The sequence below is a fragment of the Melospiza melodia genome, chromosome 4, assembly GCF_035770615.1.
Source record: "Melospiza melodia melodia isolate bMelMel2 chromosome 4, bMelMel2.pri, whole genome shotgun sequence".
NCBI lineage: Eukaryota > Metazoa > Chordata > Aves > Passeriformes > Passerellidae > Melospiza > Melospiza melodia.
The window spans coordinates 79,599,825-79,613,169 of NC_086197.1; the positions used below are offsets into that span (position 1 = coordinate 79,599,825).

At 39.1% G+C, this 13,345-nt stretch overlaps 1 protein-coding gene and 1 long non-coding RNA gene across 7 annotated transcripts in view; one reads left to right on the top strand and one right to left on the bottom strand.

The window, feature by feature from the left end:
• Nucleotides 1-13,345, top strand: part of MET (MET proto-oncogene, receptor tyrosine kinase) — a 105,674-nt gene that overhangs the window by 83,258 nt on the left and 9,071 nt on the right. For all 6 annotated transcript variants that reach the window (XM_063155310.1, XM_063155312.1, XM_063155315.1 and 3 more), the window contains exons 12-17: nt 4,184-4,330; nt 6,339-6,495; nt 7,289-7,429; nt 9,793-10,023; nt 12,399-12,479; nt 13,097-13,278. In XM_063155310.1, coding sequence (XP_063011380.1) covers nt 4,184-4,330; nt 6,339-6,495; nt 7,289-7,429; nt 9,793-10,023; nt 12,399-12,479; nt 13,097-13,278 — 939 coding nt within the window. The remainder of the gene's footprint in view (nt 1-4,183; nt 4,331-6,338; nt 6,496-7,288; nt 7,430-9,792; nt 10,024-12,398; nt 12,480-13,096; nt 13,279-13,345) is intronic.
• LOC134417733 (uncharacterized) overlaps nt 1-13,345 on the bottom strand; it is an 83,173-nt gene that overhangs the window by 41,761 nt on the left and 28,067 nt on the right. The window lies entirely within an intron of this gene.

Here is a 13,345-nt window from a genome sequence, read left to right on the forward strand (position 1 = left end):
TGTCAGTACCTCTCTTTTTCTGTGGGGTTCAAAACTTGACACAATTCTCACAATTCAGCTCCACAAGTGCTGACCAGAGAAGAACAGTCGCCTTCAATCTACTGGCTTTGCTGCTAAAATGTGTGCAGAGCCTTCATCACTAAAGTGGCATACTGCTGTCTAATTTCACATTATGGTCCAGCATGTCAGTCATTTTATTAAGTCTGATATCATCTGAAAGCTCAAGGACAGTGCATCCTCTCCCTATGTCCAAGCTGTCAAAAGATCTTAAGCAGTATTGGTTCCACTATCATAGAAAGATTTGATCTCTGTCCAGTCTGGTTTTCACTCATTTTATATACCATCCACCCAGTCCATACCATCTTAAGTTTTTTTCCTTGCTAGGAGAGGTTGTGTTGCAAAACTTGCTGAAACCAAGGCCTGCTTGTCCAATGCTCTCCTTTCTTCTAGAGAGCCAGTCCTGTACTCCTAGAAGGTTGGGCAGGCAAAATACACTCTTGGGAAACCTGTGCTGGCTGTTCCCAGTCGTGTTCTTGTCCTTCCTCTGCCTGGAAGTGCGTCCATGAGGACTTGCTCTATAATCTTCAGAGACACTGAGAGTCAAAAATTAGTTGGTTTTTAAACTCTCTACTCTGCTTACTCTTTTATTCTCCCTGGAGAAGTCTCTGGTGCTGTTTATTGCTGGGAAAAAAACCCATTTAGATAAGAAAGGCTGACTGAGGATTGTCATAGTGACAACTGACCAAAGTCACAATTTTGTAGTATTGACCTGTAGTGATGGCACCCAAGGGAGATGTCTCCCTAAGCCTAATGTCCTGGTTATTTCCTGACAACTAGCTGGAGAACAGCATTAGTGAAAGGTGGTCTGCACGAACAGGCACCAATTTAACATCTTCTTCTAAATAGAATTAGTTATAGTGGGGTGCTTCTATCAAAACTGTGAGACAACTTTCAAAAATTATAGTCAGGAGCCAAAAGAGCATTACAAGCCATATTGGCAACACTTCCCCCTCGCCCTGTACCCACATTCAAAAATACACACAACTTTACATGCCTCATGATCATATTTTGTGCAGTAATTAAGCAAGCTCAGCATGAAATTAAATGGCAGCTTGCTTCAGTGAACAGTCTGTTCTACCAAACCAAAGTTCTTTTATCTCTTTCTTAATTAGTTTCAGAGGGGAGGAGGGAACTTTTATCACAAGTTTTTCAATCTAACTAATCTAGTGTGACATATTTGGCTTTCATCAAATGACAGTGGGTACCGATTGAAATGTTCTGTTTGGTTTCCCTTGATGACCACAAGATGTTTTTGTAAGAAAATGTTGTACACAAGAAAACATTAGGTTTTCTATTTAAAACACAGTCAGGGCACCGTGTGCCACAAATGCCAGTCCTCCTTGTCTTCAGTGCCAGCCTCTCTACATCCCACATCATCACTGTCTTCCTATGCCAAGTATGTGGCCCTTTCAAGTTCCTTGGTGCCCACCATGCCCCAGTCAGAGGGGTCATGACAGACAACTCTCTCCTTCAACACCATGAAGACACCACTTCAGAAGGACTCCCATCTCCTGCCAACATGGAAAGCTGTCAGGGCAGGAGAAATACTGGTGTTTCACTCCTGAGTCTGCTGAAAAGGACAGAGTCCACTTGCTGCCTTCCCCAAAAGCCATTGATCCAGACCTGCAAGCTGGGCTGCTGACAGCTGAGAGCATCCTAGCTGTGGGGAAAACTCCCCCCCACCCCCCCCAAAAAAAACAACCCCCCAAAAAAAACCCACAGAAAACTAAGCAACAAATAAATAAGAAAAGCATCTTTCTTCAGTTAGCCCAGAGGCCTGGTCTGTTCTGGGGTTGTGATTGTGCACTAAGATGGTGCAGGGACTCTGTGCATTGTTCCAGAGGAGACCTAGGCATGGGCCGTGAGAAACAAAAGTATATTTACAAATAGAAATCTTCCACTAGAGAAATACATAGCACAGTTGAAATTCAATGTGTAACAACTGGCATGCTATACAGCACATCTGAGATCCTGGCTGCATTCTGGCACTTCTGTCTTAAAACTCTGAGTTTAGTAAGTTTAGAGTAGGCAAATTAGTAAGTTTAAAATTTACTAATTTGCCTACTCTATTCTTAAGCCAGTGCAACACTTTCTTTATGCGCCAATCATAAGGAAATCTTCTTGCCTCTTTATAGGTCACTCTACTGTCAATCTTTCACATGGTGTAGGAAATCATTACTCTCAAAACCTGGTCCAAAAGACAGCAATATGGAAACTGTGGTATTTTTGAGCAAGCTGATGAGGAACCTCTGCAGCTGCGGTAACTCCTCATTCTTCCCAAGTCAACTTGCTCACTCTGCTTAGGAGCCTCAAAATTGCTTCTGATAACAGTCTCAGAATTTCCATCCCTTATTTAGTTTACTGTTCTTCTGCTTTTGGACTTTTACCCAAGTTATCCCCATCTCTCTAAAAGTTGTGAGGTGGCTGTGCTATCAGGTTGGATTGCAACAGCTACCCAGTACAGCTTGAAGATTACCTTCTCCAGCTTGCATTCAAGGGGATTGCTCACCAAGAAGGGGGTAATAGACATTTGAAAAGAGGAAATATTTTTTCTCAGTTCTCACAGGAGCCAGTTTCCTCCTTTTCCTAAAATTGTAGGCAAATTCTGTTGTCCCAAGAAGAGCAAAACCACTGCTAAGTGTTTTGAAACTTTTAATATATTTAGATATCCTGGTGAATATAATTGAGACTAAAATATATTAATGGTAACATAATGTTCATAGTAGTAAGTAAAGGCTGCCATCTCTATAACTAGGTAAAGACCACCTTAGGAAATATCAGCTTGGTTTTTTTCCTATTTTTCCATCAGTTTTGGTGGAGAATAAAATTCTAGGCTTTGATGTAGAAGAAGAGACCAATCAACCACACTCTCCAGGATGATATATTTATCCTGAAGATGGAAGAATTAACTTCAAGTCTTTTGAGGTACATCATCAGAGGAAAGATGTGGCTCACAATCTGCCACAAGTCTCCAAACAAATGAGCAATAAGCATTCATATGCTCCCCAGCCCAGGAATATTTTATTACTTAACACCAAACAGAATGGCTTCAATGAGACAGAAGATAGAGTGCAAAATGGACTTTTATGGCTAGCAATTAAAAAGCATTTACCTGGGGTGTGGCTTTGCCATCAAAATAGGATATTAAGCTGGCTCTCCTATACATTTGTTACAGTTTTCTCAGGGTTCAGTCTCATTCTGAAGCAGATCTAAAACATATGCCAAAATAAGATTATTTTTTGCCCCTCAGAATGGAATTCTTGTTTTCTTTCCAATATACAAGGCTTCACAGTGGTGTCAGCTATGATGCCTTCCTCCCTTCTCATGGAAAACTCCCAGATCCAGCCCATATAAATAGCCTGTATTAGTCCTTCCCTTCTCCCTTCTTTCCTTCAATCCCACTTAGTATGTCTCTTCTTTCGTCTTGAGCTGGGCTGCACATGGGCCAGGCCAGCTCTTAAATAGAGATGCACTCCTGAGCACAAAAGATCCTAAACTTGGCCTTTGGATTCTGCTGTCACAGAATCAGAAGCAATAATTTCTCATCCAAGTCTGGGATGTGAGAGCAGGTTTTCTGGGTAAGAAGTAAAATTTTCATGCCTCATCTTTACCAAGAATTTTTCCTTTTTGGTCTGTGGAACATCATTTTAACAGACTTGTGTATTATTTTAATTAATTACTTCTTCTTGAAAGCTTCATTTCTGCTACCATAACCACTTGCAAAACAAAATGTTTAAGATGCCTTAAGCATGTGGATAATATAATTCCAGTTTTGTGTAAACAACAGTGTTAAATAACGTGTCCTTTCTTAAACAAATTATGCAAAAATCTAAACAGGACCAACAGGATTAATCCCTCAGACATTTAAAATTTCAGAAGTCTGTATGAGCTGTATGAGTGACAGCAGATTTTATCTGTAAAGCTTACCATCCTACACTGGCCCCTCTGTCAAAGTCACATTTACATGAAATAAGCCTATACATGCATATTGACAGGACAGTGTAAGTTCTCATTAGTCTTTTATTTCACAATTTAGTCTTCATTAAAAATATCTTCCAAGCTTATAACTACTTAACTTTTATGAGATGGTTATGTAATATGAAATTGATTTTTTTTTTCCAAGGGAAATTACATTGATTCAGAAGCTGTTAAAGGTGAGGTGCTAAAAGTTGGAAACAAAAGCTGCGAAAACCTTCTCCTGCAGTCGGAATCAATTCTGTGTACGGTTCCCAGCGATCTCCTGAAATCCAACAGCGAGCTAAATATAGAGGTGAGGCAACTGCACCACACATGAGATATTAATGCCATTTTTATTATTACTCACAGTGTCACTATTGAACCAATAAACTTTAAGCCTAAATAAAATTTAAGCCTAAGCCTTTGCTTACAGAGATATCTCTATCCCTGTTTGTTTGGGATGGAAATTCAAATAGTATCAGCTATTTTAAAATAAATGTGATCGTCATTGTTGTTATTACCTGTTTGTACAGAGACTTTATGGAGCCTTAGGCACAAAGTAGGACCTGAACTAAGCACAGAAATAAAATTATAGTTATTAATCCAAACACAAGAGGAAACATGTGGGGAAGAAAGAGAAGCTATAATGGAGCAGTTTTAGTTTGGAACTCACAAGCCCTTTTTTCAACAAAACATTCTGCTGCAGTCAAGAGGATCAAATCTTTCCTGAAGGTTTTTTTGTTTTCTTTTGGTCTGCATTTTATAATTTCATTTCAATTCTTTTTATAAGAAGAAGACACTTGGGACAAATGATTGAGTCATTGCTTTAAAGGTGGTCTCATTAGAGTCATTCAGTGTTCTACTGCAAATTTGAATTGTAGACATACTGATTTATAGAATAAGACATAAATCTTTCAATACATTTGTATTTTTTTAAATATATGGAAAAATAAAATTGGAATGGGATTGCTTTTAAACTATGAAACTGTACTCTGATTCACTTAGAACAGTGGAGACTTTGCTGGTCATGTAAGTGTGGTTAGGATCAAAGTCTATGTAAGCTCTTTGAAGCAGGGACATCTATTTTTTCAATGTCTTTATTGCATTCATCTCACGGGATCCTGGGCTCTGAATGATATTCCTATGTGCTACTGCAATCTAAGTAAATAGTAATAACTAATTTGACCTATTAATATGGTAACTAGTAATTTATTTTAATATCAATTTCTTTTTAAAGTAAGTATTAATTTTCTTGGATATATCAGTCAAACTATAAAATCAGATGCAGCTCTCCTTTTGGTGTAGGTCTCCCAGATTTTAAGTGCCTAGTTTCACATAATAATACCTGTGCACAGGTTGCATTCAGTTAATATGTTGTATTTTTACATATCTGACCAGGACTAACATTGCATTCAATTAGTTCTACTCTGTGATATTTTCTTGACTTCTAAGAAACAGATATGTCTGACATGTTTCATGCACAGAAAAGAACAAAACATAAAGGGGTTAAACAAGGTTTCTACTTGTTTACTGGCAAGGAGACTCAGAAATTGCAGTCTGCCCAGCGAAGAAGAAAATTTGCTCTTTTGACAGGCAAATCCATCATTACAGTACCCAGAGGGATGAATTCCACAGGAGGAAGAGAGAAGATGGCCAAATGCATTCCAACTGACTGAGCTAGTGCTGTGTGACCTAAAACAGTTTTTCCCTGTTAGCTGCTTGGTGCTTGTTTGGTTGTTGGTTTTTGGGGTTGGTTTTTTGTTTGGTTTTGTGTCTTTAAACTGTCAGCAAGCTAGAAGCTGGCAAGGGACAGGCTCACGTGACCTTGGGAACTAAAATGCAAGCACGCTGTCAACAAGAGAGTGAGTTTGATGTTACAGCATATTTGTGCCAGAAGGACACACATTAAAGACAGTTGGGCTATTTTTTTTAATGCACATGTCAGCCCATATAGCCATAGGCCCATTCTGTGCAGCATATGAGTAAAAGTAGGAATATAACATTTTGAATTAGCATCTGGTAACAGTGGAACCTTGTTATCCAGAGTGCATGTGAGTGCATGCTGTGTGTGTGGTGTGTCAAATACAGAGCCGTGTCACTACCAGAGCTCTTAAAGGTGAGAAATGAGTCATAAACATGTAGCTCTGTTTTCATGTACACCAATATAACAATTTCTCCACTCACAGTCTCTTATCGCAGTACAGCATCACAAAATCAAGATTTAATACATATGAGACATATCAGCTCATACTTTAGTACCAATAATCTAGTTCTTACTTGTCTTTGGAAATCATTACACTATTTTTTCTTTGTTATTTCAGTGGAAGCAAGAAGTTTTGTCAACAGTTATTGGAAAAGTGCTGATCCGGCAAGATCAGAATTTCACGGGACTAATTGCTGGAATTCTTTCAACATCAATCTTAATTTTTATCTTTTTGATGGTTTTCTTCTGGAGAAGGAAGAAGAAACAAATTAAAGGTCCATAATAGTCAATCCCATCCAATAATTCCATTATTATCTTAGATTTTAAAAACTGACATAACTTTGTGCTTTGCTTAACTGCCATGCATTGCCCTGTTGTAACCTGTCAGCAGAGGTTTCACAATCAAGTCCCAATGTTTAGTTGCATTTCAGTGCTTGGCAAGAGCCTGAGCTGGGTGAAGGGCCACGTTATGCCTTAAGCAGAAGGATTTCTGAGGAACTCTGAGCTATTAGGAAAACTTAGTAACTTCTTTTCCCTAATCAGCTTTGGAAGAGGGGATGGGTAAATGACATGCGTGGAATCACAAGTACTTCAGCTTCATCCAGGCTGTGCAGGAGTTGTGCAAGACACAGAGTGCTGCAGTCTCCTGGTCTTTTTTTCCCCCAAATCAGGAACTTGGTCAGACTTCTGTTCCTCACTGGCCCCTGTGTCTGGGTTTCCTTCCAGTGGGAGCAGCCACACTATGTAAAGTGGGAGGAGGAGGGGAGCTGGTGTATAACCAAGTCTTGTCCTCATGCACTGTCACAGTCAGACCATGAAGCTGCCCCTAGAGCCTTCAAAGCAGTCTTTGATCTTCCAGTATAGGTAAGAGTGAGTCTTCAACACAAGATTTTTTTCCAGAAAATCTTGCACTGTAAAATAGATCAAGTCCTGCACATCTGCCACAGCAAGAACCTAACCCTCTTCCCAGCAGAGCAGAAAATCTGAATTTAAATAAGTAGATAAATCAATGTTGGCATACTGAAAACATGAGGGTTTTCTAATTATTGCTTTCTCCTCCCCCTCCAGATCTGGGAAGTGACCTAGTTCGTTATGATGGCAGAGTGCACACTCCTCACCTGGACAGGCTGGTGAGTGCAAGGAGTGTAAGCCCAACCACAGAAATGGTTTCAAGCGAATCTGTAGACTACAGATCAACTTTTCTAGAAGGTATGACTCTAATTAGGAATGGAGGATATTTTACACATCTTGATTTTCATATGTCTTCAAATGATAGCTGTTTTGATCAGTATCCTAATTTCAGTTTCTCATCTGATTTATCTGCAATTTTGGGCCTCTCACGTATTCACAGGCTTGCTATTTTAACTGAGCTTCTCAGGTGCTTCCCAAGATCAAAGTCCATAGGATTTTTACTTTTACTCAGGTTGAAGGAATAAATAAAATAAAATTAGTGAAAACTCTCTATAAGTATGCTCCACAAGTTATTAGGAGCTAGTGTATATAGTGCTTCTGTGTTGTCATAAGATCCATCGCACCGTGCCCAAATCCCCTCAGAAAAGGCTGATTTTAATGATAACATCAAGTGGCTGTAGGTTTAGTGTGTCCCAGTGACTTCCTACAGTTATAATAAAGCAGTTCTGTTGGCCTGACATGGCACATGGAGTTTTGTAAACTCATATTCTTTTGTCTGTTAATGCCCCTCCTGTAAAATGGGACATTGTATAATGCAAAAATGTTTACTTTAAAGGTTAAGCTAAAAGGATATGAAGACTGTGACAAATTGAATGGAGGTCCATATGCCATATGCCATTTTGCCAGTCTCAGGGAATAATCCTACACCAAATACATTTTTGTGCTGAATAATGTGACCTTAAAGTGGGTATTCTTCAGAAGAGCACTCTGCTACACTTGTCACACCATGCTAAGATCCTTTAACATGTGTGGAGACCATTTTCTGTGATTACCATTAAAGAACCTTTATCTATTAGGAGTTACCACATTATGGTGTGTGAGATATCACAGATAATTGTTAGTCTTGGTGTAGACATAGTCTTGTACTATTTCAGGTGCTGCTGTATACAACTCAACAGAAATAACTCCAAATCTTTGTTCCACCTTTGCAAGCCCCGATCACAGAGCTATCTGAGACGCAGGCCTGCTCCCAGCTTTCCCCTATTATTCTTTAATTGCTGCCACCAGCTTGTACAGGAAGTTTCTTGATTGAAAAATTTCCAAAGGGAAAGAAAAGCCCGTGCTACTGGTTAGAAGGGAAAGTAGTACATGAGACAAAACTATGAAAAGATCCTTGGTGAAAGGCAAATCCACAGTGGTCATGCAGCCACTGTGTACTGGCAAAGTGCAGTGGAGAGTGCATCCAAGAAGGGTGTGTGTTCATCTAATGATCCTGCAGCAATTTGATGTCAATATTATCAAAGAATGAAAGAAAAGAAACATTAGAAAACATGCAGGTTTACATTTCGCAGCTGTAAATATTATTTTGCGGCCATGGCTAGATTATTTTACTGCGCTTATTAAATAGATATTTGCCTTTAGTTACAAATAAACTCATTTGTAAGTTGTAAGAGCTGGTATTTTTGCTCCTAGATAAAATAACAGAGTATATCTCAGCTCCCAGAGTGATAAAAGCACTTTATAAAAATTCCACAAGTTTTATGCAGGAATAAATAAGGAACATCTGTACAATATTTTTTTTACTTTTTGTAATAAGATATCTGATAATTTCTATTAGTAAATTTACTCTCTTTTTTTTGTTTTTGACCCTGAACCAAATTCAGCTCATCAACTCCACTGAAATCATTCCAGACTCAAATTGATGTAAACTAAACATAGTTCTTTCATTCAGCCACACAAAATGCTAGGGAAAGGGTTTTAAACAAAACCAATTTGAAATACCTGAACAACATGCTGTTGATAAAATCTCAAAATAGATACTCCTGGATTTACTGAAATATTTTAGTTTCTGCTGTATCAGATGGCTCATGTTATTTTCATGAGTAGCACCAACTGTAATATCTTCAGCAGTTACAGGAAATGAATCACCTCTAGGCATTTCCCTGGTTGAATATTTACCATTGGATAAATACAGCTACTCACCAGCACTTTGGAAACCTTTGTGAAGTGTAAAGTTCCCTACCAAATTAGAGCATGACAATAATAAAAAGCTTCATGTTTTCAATTGTTCTCTACCTCCTCCCATATTGCTGTCATTTTTCTGTTTTAATCTTGTTACTCCCAATTGCTAGAAATGCTATAACCTCTCTTTGGCAAGAAGTGACAAGGCTTCATTCCATCCCCTCAGAAAAGTGCAAGTTTTGCCATTTACTTTCTTAAAATTAGAGCTGAGACAAGCATAAGTTTCTAGTGACATGGTTTTCCTGGAGGCTGGCAGATTACCAAGGCATATTTTAATTTTCCCTTTGTGACCAAAACTTCCGTAAAGCCAAGCCACTTCCAAACTGATAAAATCAAACCTTTCTTACCAATGCAATAAAACTCTTCATTTTTCAAGGAGAAGTTTGAAAGGTTTATAACAGTTTCTGTTCATTTTCCAGATCAGTTTCCAAGCATGTCTCAGAATGGATCATGCAGACCTGCCCAGTATCCTCACTCTGACCTCTCCCCGATTCTGTCTAGTGGAGACTCAGATTTAGCCAGTCCACTTCTCCAGACCAATGTCCACATAGACATCAGTGCCTTAAATCCCGACCTGGTCAAAGAAGTGCAGCACGTGGTTATTGGTGCTGACAGTCTGATTGTGCACTTCAATGAAGTCATAGGAAGAGGTGGGTACTGCAACTCTTACATTGCAAACTGCTCCTCTTTTTGCACACCCATTCTGAATAAGGGGTCCATACAGAGATTTTTTTTTCAAGCTTTTCAGCTCTTATAGCACTGCATACCATGTACTGAATCAAGCAGGGAATGAAGGGGCTCTCCTTTGAAGTCAGTGCATCTGATCAGTTGAGAAGACACCATCAGGAGGAAGGAGTCTGCCAACTAATGAGGCTCTTTTAAACTCATGGACTTGCTGGTTCCCCTACAAGTGCCTCACTCTCACCCTTTTCCAGGCTACAGAAAGCTCAGCCAGGGCTTCTGATCTGTGAGGCTGTGGTATGGGGGTGAATCTGCCACAGGGTATTGTGTGAAACCTAAGGCACACACCTAAATGGCAGGGGATGCTGAGGCAGGAACACAAGTGCCCTCAAACTTGGAGCCTATTGTCTGTCAGGATTGCTACATGACACGGGAGACTCCTGCAGTCATTAGTGCATACAGTAAAAGTCCCCATGGCCCAGGTGAAATGCCCACACCCCTTTTCCCTCCTCAAGTTTCCACCACCTCTGACCTTGTTTCCTCCCAGCAAATGCTCTTCATATCACTTCATTCCTCTCATGCCAGCTGCAGAAATATGTAGCTCCTGATTCATTTCCCCTTAGTTTTGTCCCTGATTTAGCAAGTCTCCTATTTTTCTAAATTTCTCTCATCACTCCTATTCCTCTACATCTTCATAAGCAAGCTCCCTTTACCTTTCACAGCCCAAGCCAGTATTTCTGTTTGGGACATTTTTAAACTCTGTATGACTGAGTACTTATTAGTAACCAAAGTACAAACTGTATTTCGGTATTTCTACAGATCATGCATGAGAGGTCTCTTGTTTAGTATCAGAATACTGATAAAAAATTGGCTATAAATTATATTCTTAATGCCTCTTCTGCAGGACAAGAGCCACAAATCAGTCAGTGTGTTTCACTTCTATGTATTACACTTCTTCATCCCCTAAGCAAGGGTGGGCCTTTTTCTTTTCTTTTTTGTTTTGGAAAAATCCAAGTAATTTCCCCTTTTTAAATCTTGAAAAATATCTGGAATGACACTGAGATAATTAACCATTTTAAATTTTCTCCCTTCTAACTAGAAATGGGCCAAACCCCAAAATATTTCAGACACACCCAATCCAAGCTTTAGGATTTGTGCCCAGGCTCCAAGCAATCTGTGGTCTGATGGGATTTTAGTTGCTTTTATAAAACAAACTTTGGATTAATTTTACTTCAAGCCAAAAGCAAAGCAAACTGAGCTCTGACCAGAGCTTATGACTGGAACATAGTAAAATTAATCAGATAGTCTTATTCTCTGTAGAGCTCACACTTAAGAAAAAAAAAATTATGCTTTCTAACTGCAAATATTAGTATTTTAAAACTTTCCAGTAAATATTTCATCTGTGAAGGAAGCCACAACTGCACGTACATAACTTGGTTTAGAGAAATTAATGTGTGAACCTGGAGCTCAAACTTCCCTGTTTCCCAAACTGCTAAACCTGACTTCTCATAGTAAGTTTTGGTAGACAACATCATTTGCTTGGCAGGAAAGCACAGGATTTCTGTGTCCCTGGCAATTCATTTCACTGCTCAGACCATGAGAAAGAAGGCAAATTTTGTTCATCATCTTTTAGTGATATTTTATACTTGGAACTAGGCCACAGAAAAAAACTGCCAAGTGGTGTCATTAGTCTGTGATCAGTAGAGCAACTCCCAAACCATCCACAGCCAGCACATCACTTTTAACATTCAACATTTTCCATGGAGCAGCAAGACCTGAGCCACTGTAACCCCAGAGTGGCTGTCCTTTCCATCAGATGCATCAAGTTTGTACAGTCCAGCGGACTGCTTAGCATGGGCTTGCAGATCACTGGGAGCCACCAATCCAGGGGTCATGTCTGCTCCTAGCTGCTCCCTGTGCCTTCCAGGCATCCTCCTTTGACACCCATGTCACAGGAGATGGTGGGAATGGGCTGACGTGGGTTCCGTATGCTTAGTCATTGCAAGAACACGAAATATTTGTGGCGCCAGCCTCGTCATTAGTTATACTCTGCATTTAGGTCAAGAAACACCAATTATGCTGCAAGTAGAGTTTTCATTTTATGTAATGGTGGTTTTATATAGTGGTGGTTTTATGTAATGGTGATTTTATGAATGGTGGTTTTATGTAATGGTCTGATTCCATTTATTTTAATATGTTAGTTAGGAAGTGTATATTACAAATGTTGGGAATTGGATAGAAATGGAGTGGGATCACTTTGTTACAGTATGATTGCTACCCAGTGGAAAATACCAGAAAGCTAATTTTACTTCTTAAAGCTAATATTGGTCATTTTTTTATACAGGACATTTTGGCTGTGTGTACCATGGGACATTGCTGGATAACGATAGCAGGAAAATTCATTGTGCTGTGAAGTCACTGAATAGTGAGTTACATGTTTAATAGTGAGACATTACTATTAACTCCAAAGATAACTGGGGTGAACCAATAAATTCCAGTGAAGTATAGATTCACAAACAAAGATCTTTAGTTGCAGCTGAATCAGATTTATCGTTGGAGCAATTCCAATTACTCCAAATTACCACAATATATTGGCATATATTTTTAAATCAAATGAAATTTCCATATATTTCCTCTACAAAGAAAACAACTATGGAAAATAAGGGAAAGGTAGTGTTACTTTTTTATTCTACTGAGTACTGAAGATTCGGGTTTGGAGGTTAAACTGCTGAAGAGTGGGCAAAGCTGCTGGAAAACCAGGAAGATAGTATAAAATTTATTTAGGACTTTACTCAAGTGTTATTATTCAATTTTAAATCATTTAACATAAGAAATGGAGAAACAAAATCAACATTACCAACAACCTGTATTTGGTCATTGTAGGAAAACCAATGCACATAACCTCATTTTAATGTGGGAGGTGGAGAGCATGTTTGTAGTCTCTCATTATCACTTTGTTGTGCAGTGACATGCTGTAGAGAAATGAAGTCTAGTTTTTTTCTGTTTCTTTTAATTAACTGACTTTATGACTGGATTTCTCAGGAATTACAGACCTGGAAGAAGTAGCTCAGTTTCTGAAAGAAGGTATAATCATGAAAGATTTCACTCATCCCAATGTTCTGTCACTCCTGGGAATCTGTTTGCCCAATGAAGGATCCCCATTAGTTGTTCTTCCATACATGAAACATGGAGATCTTCGAAACTTCATTAGGAATGAGACTCATGTAAGTACCTGGTGAGGTGTGGAGGGTAATGCAAGTCTGGCCACGCCCTGCTCCAACACTTACAGGC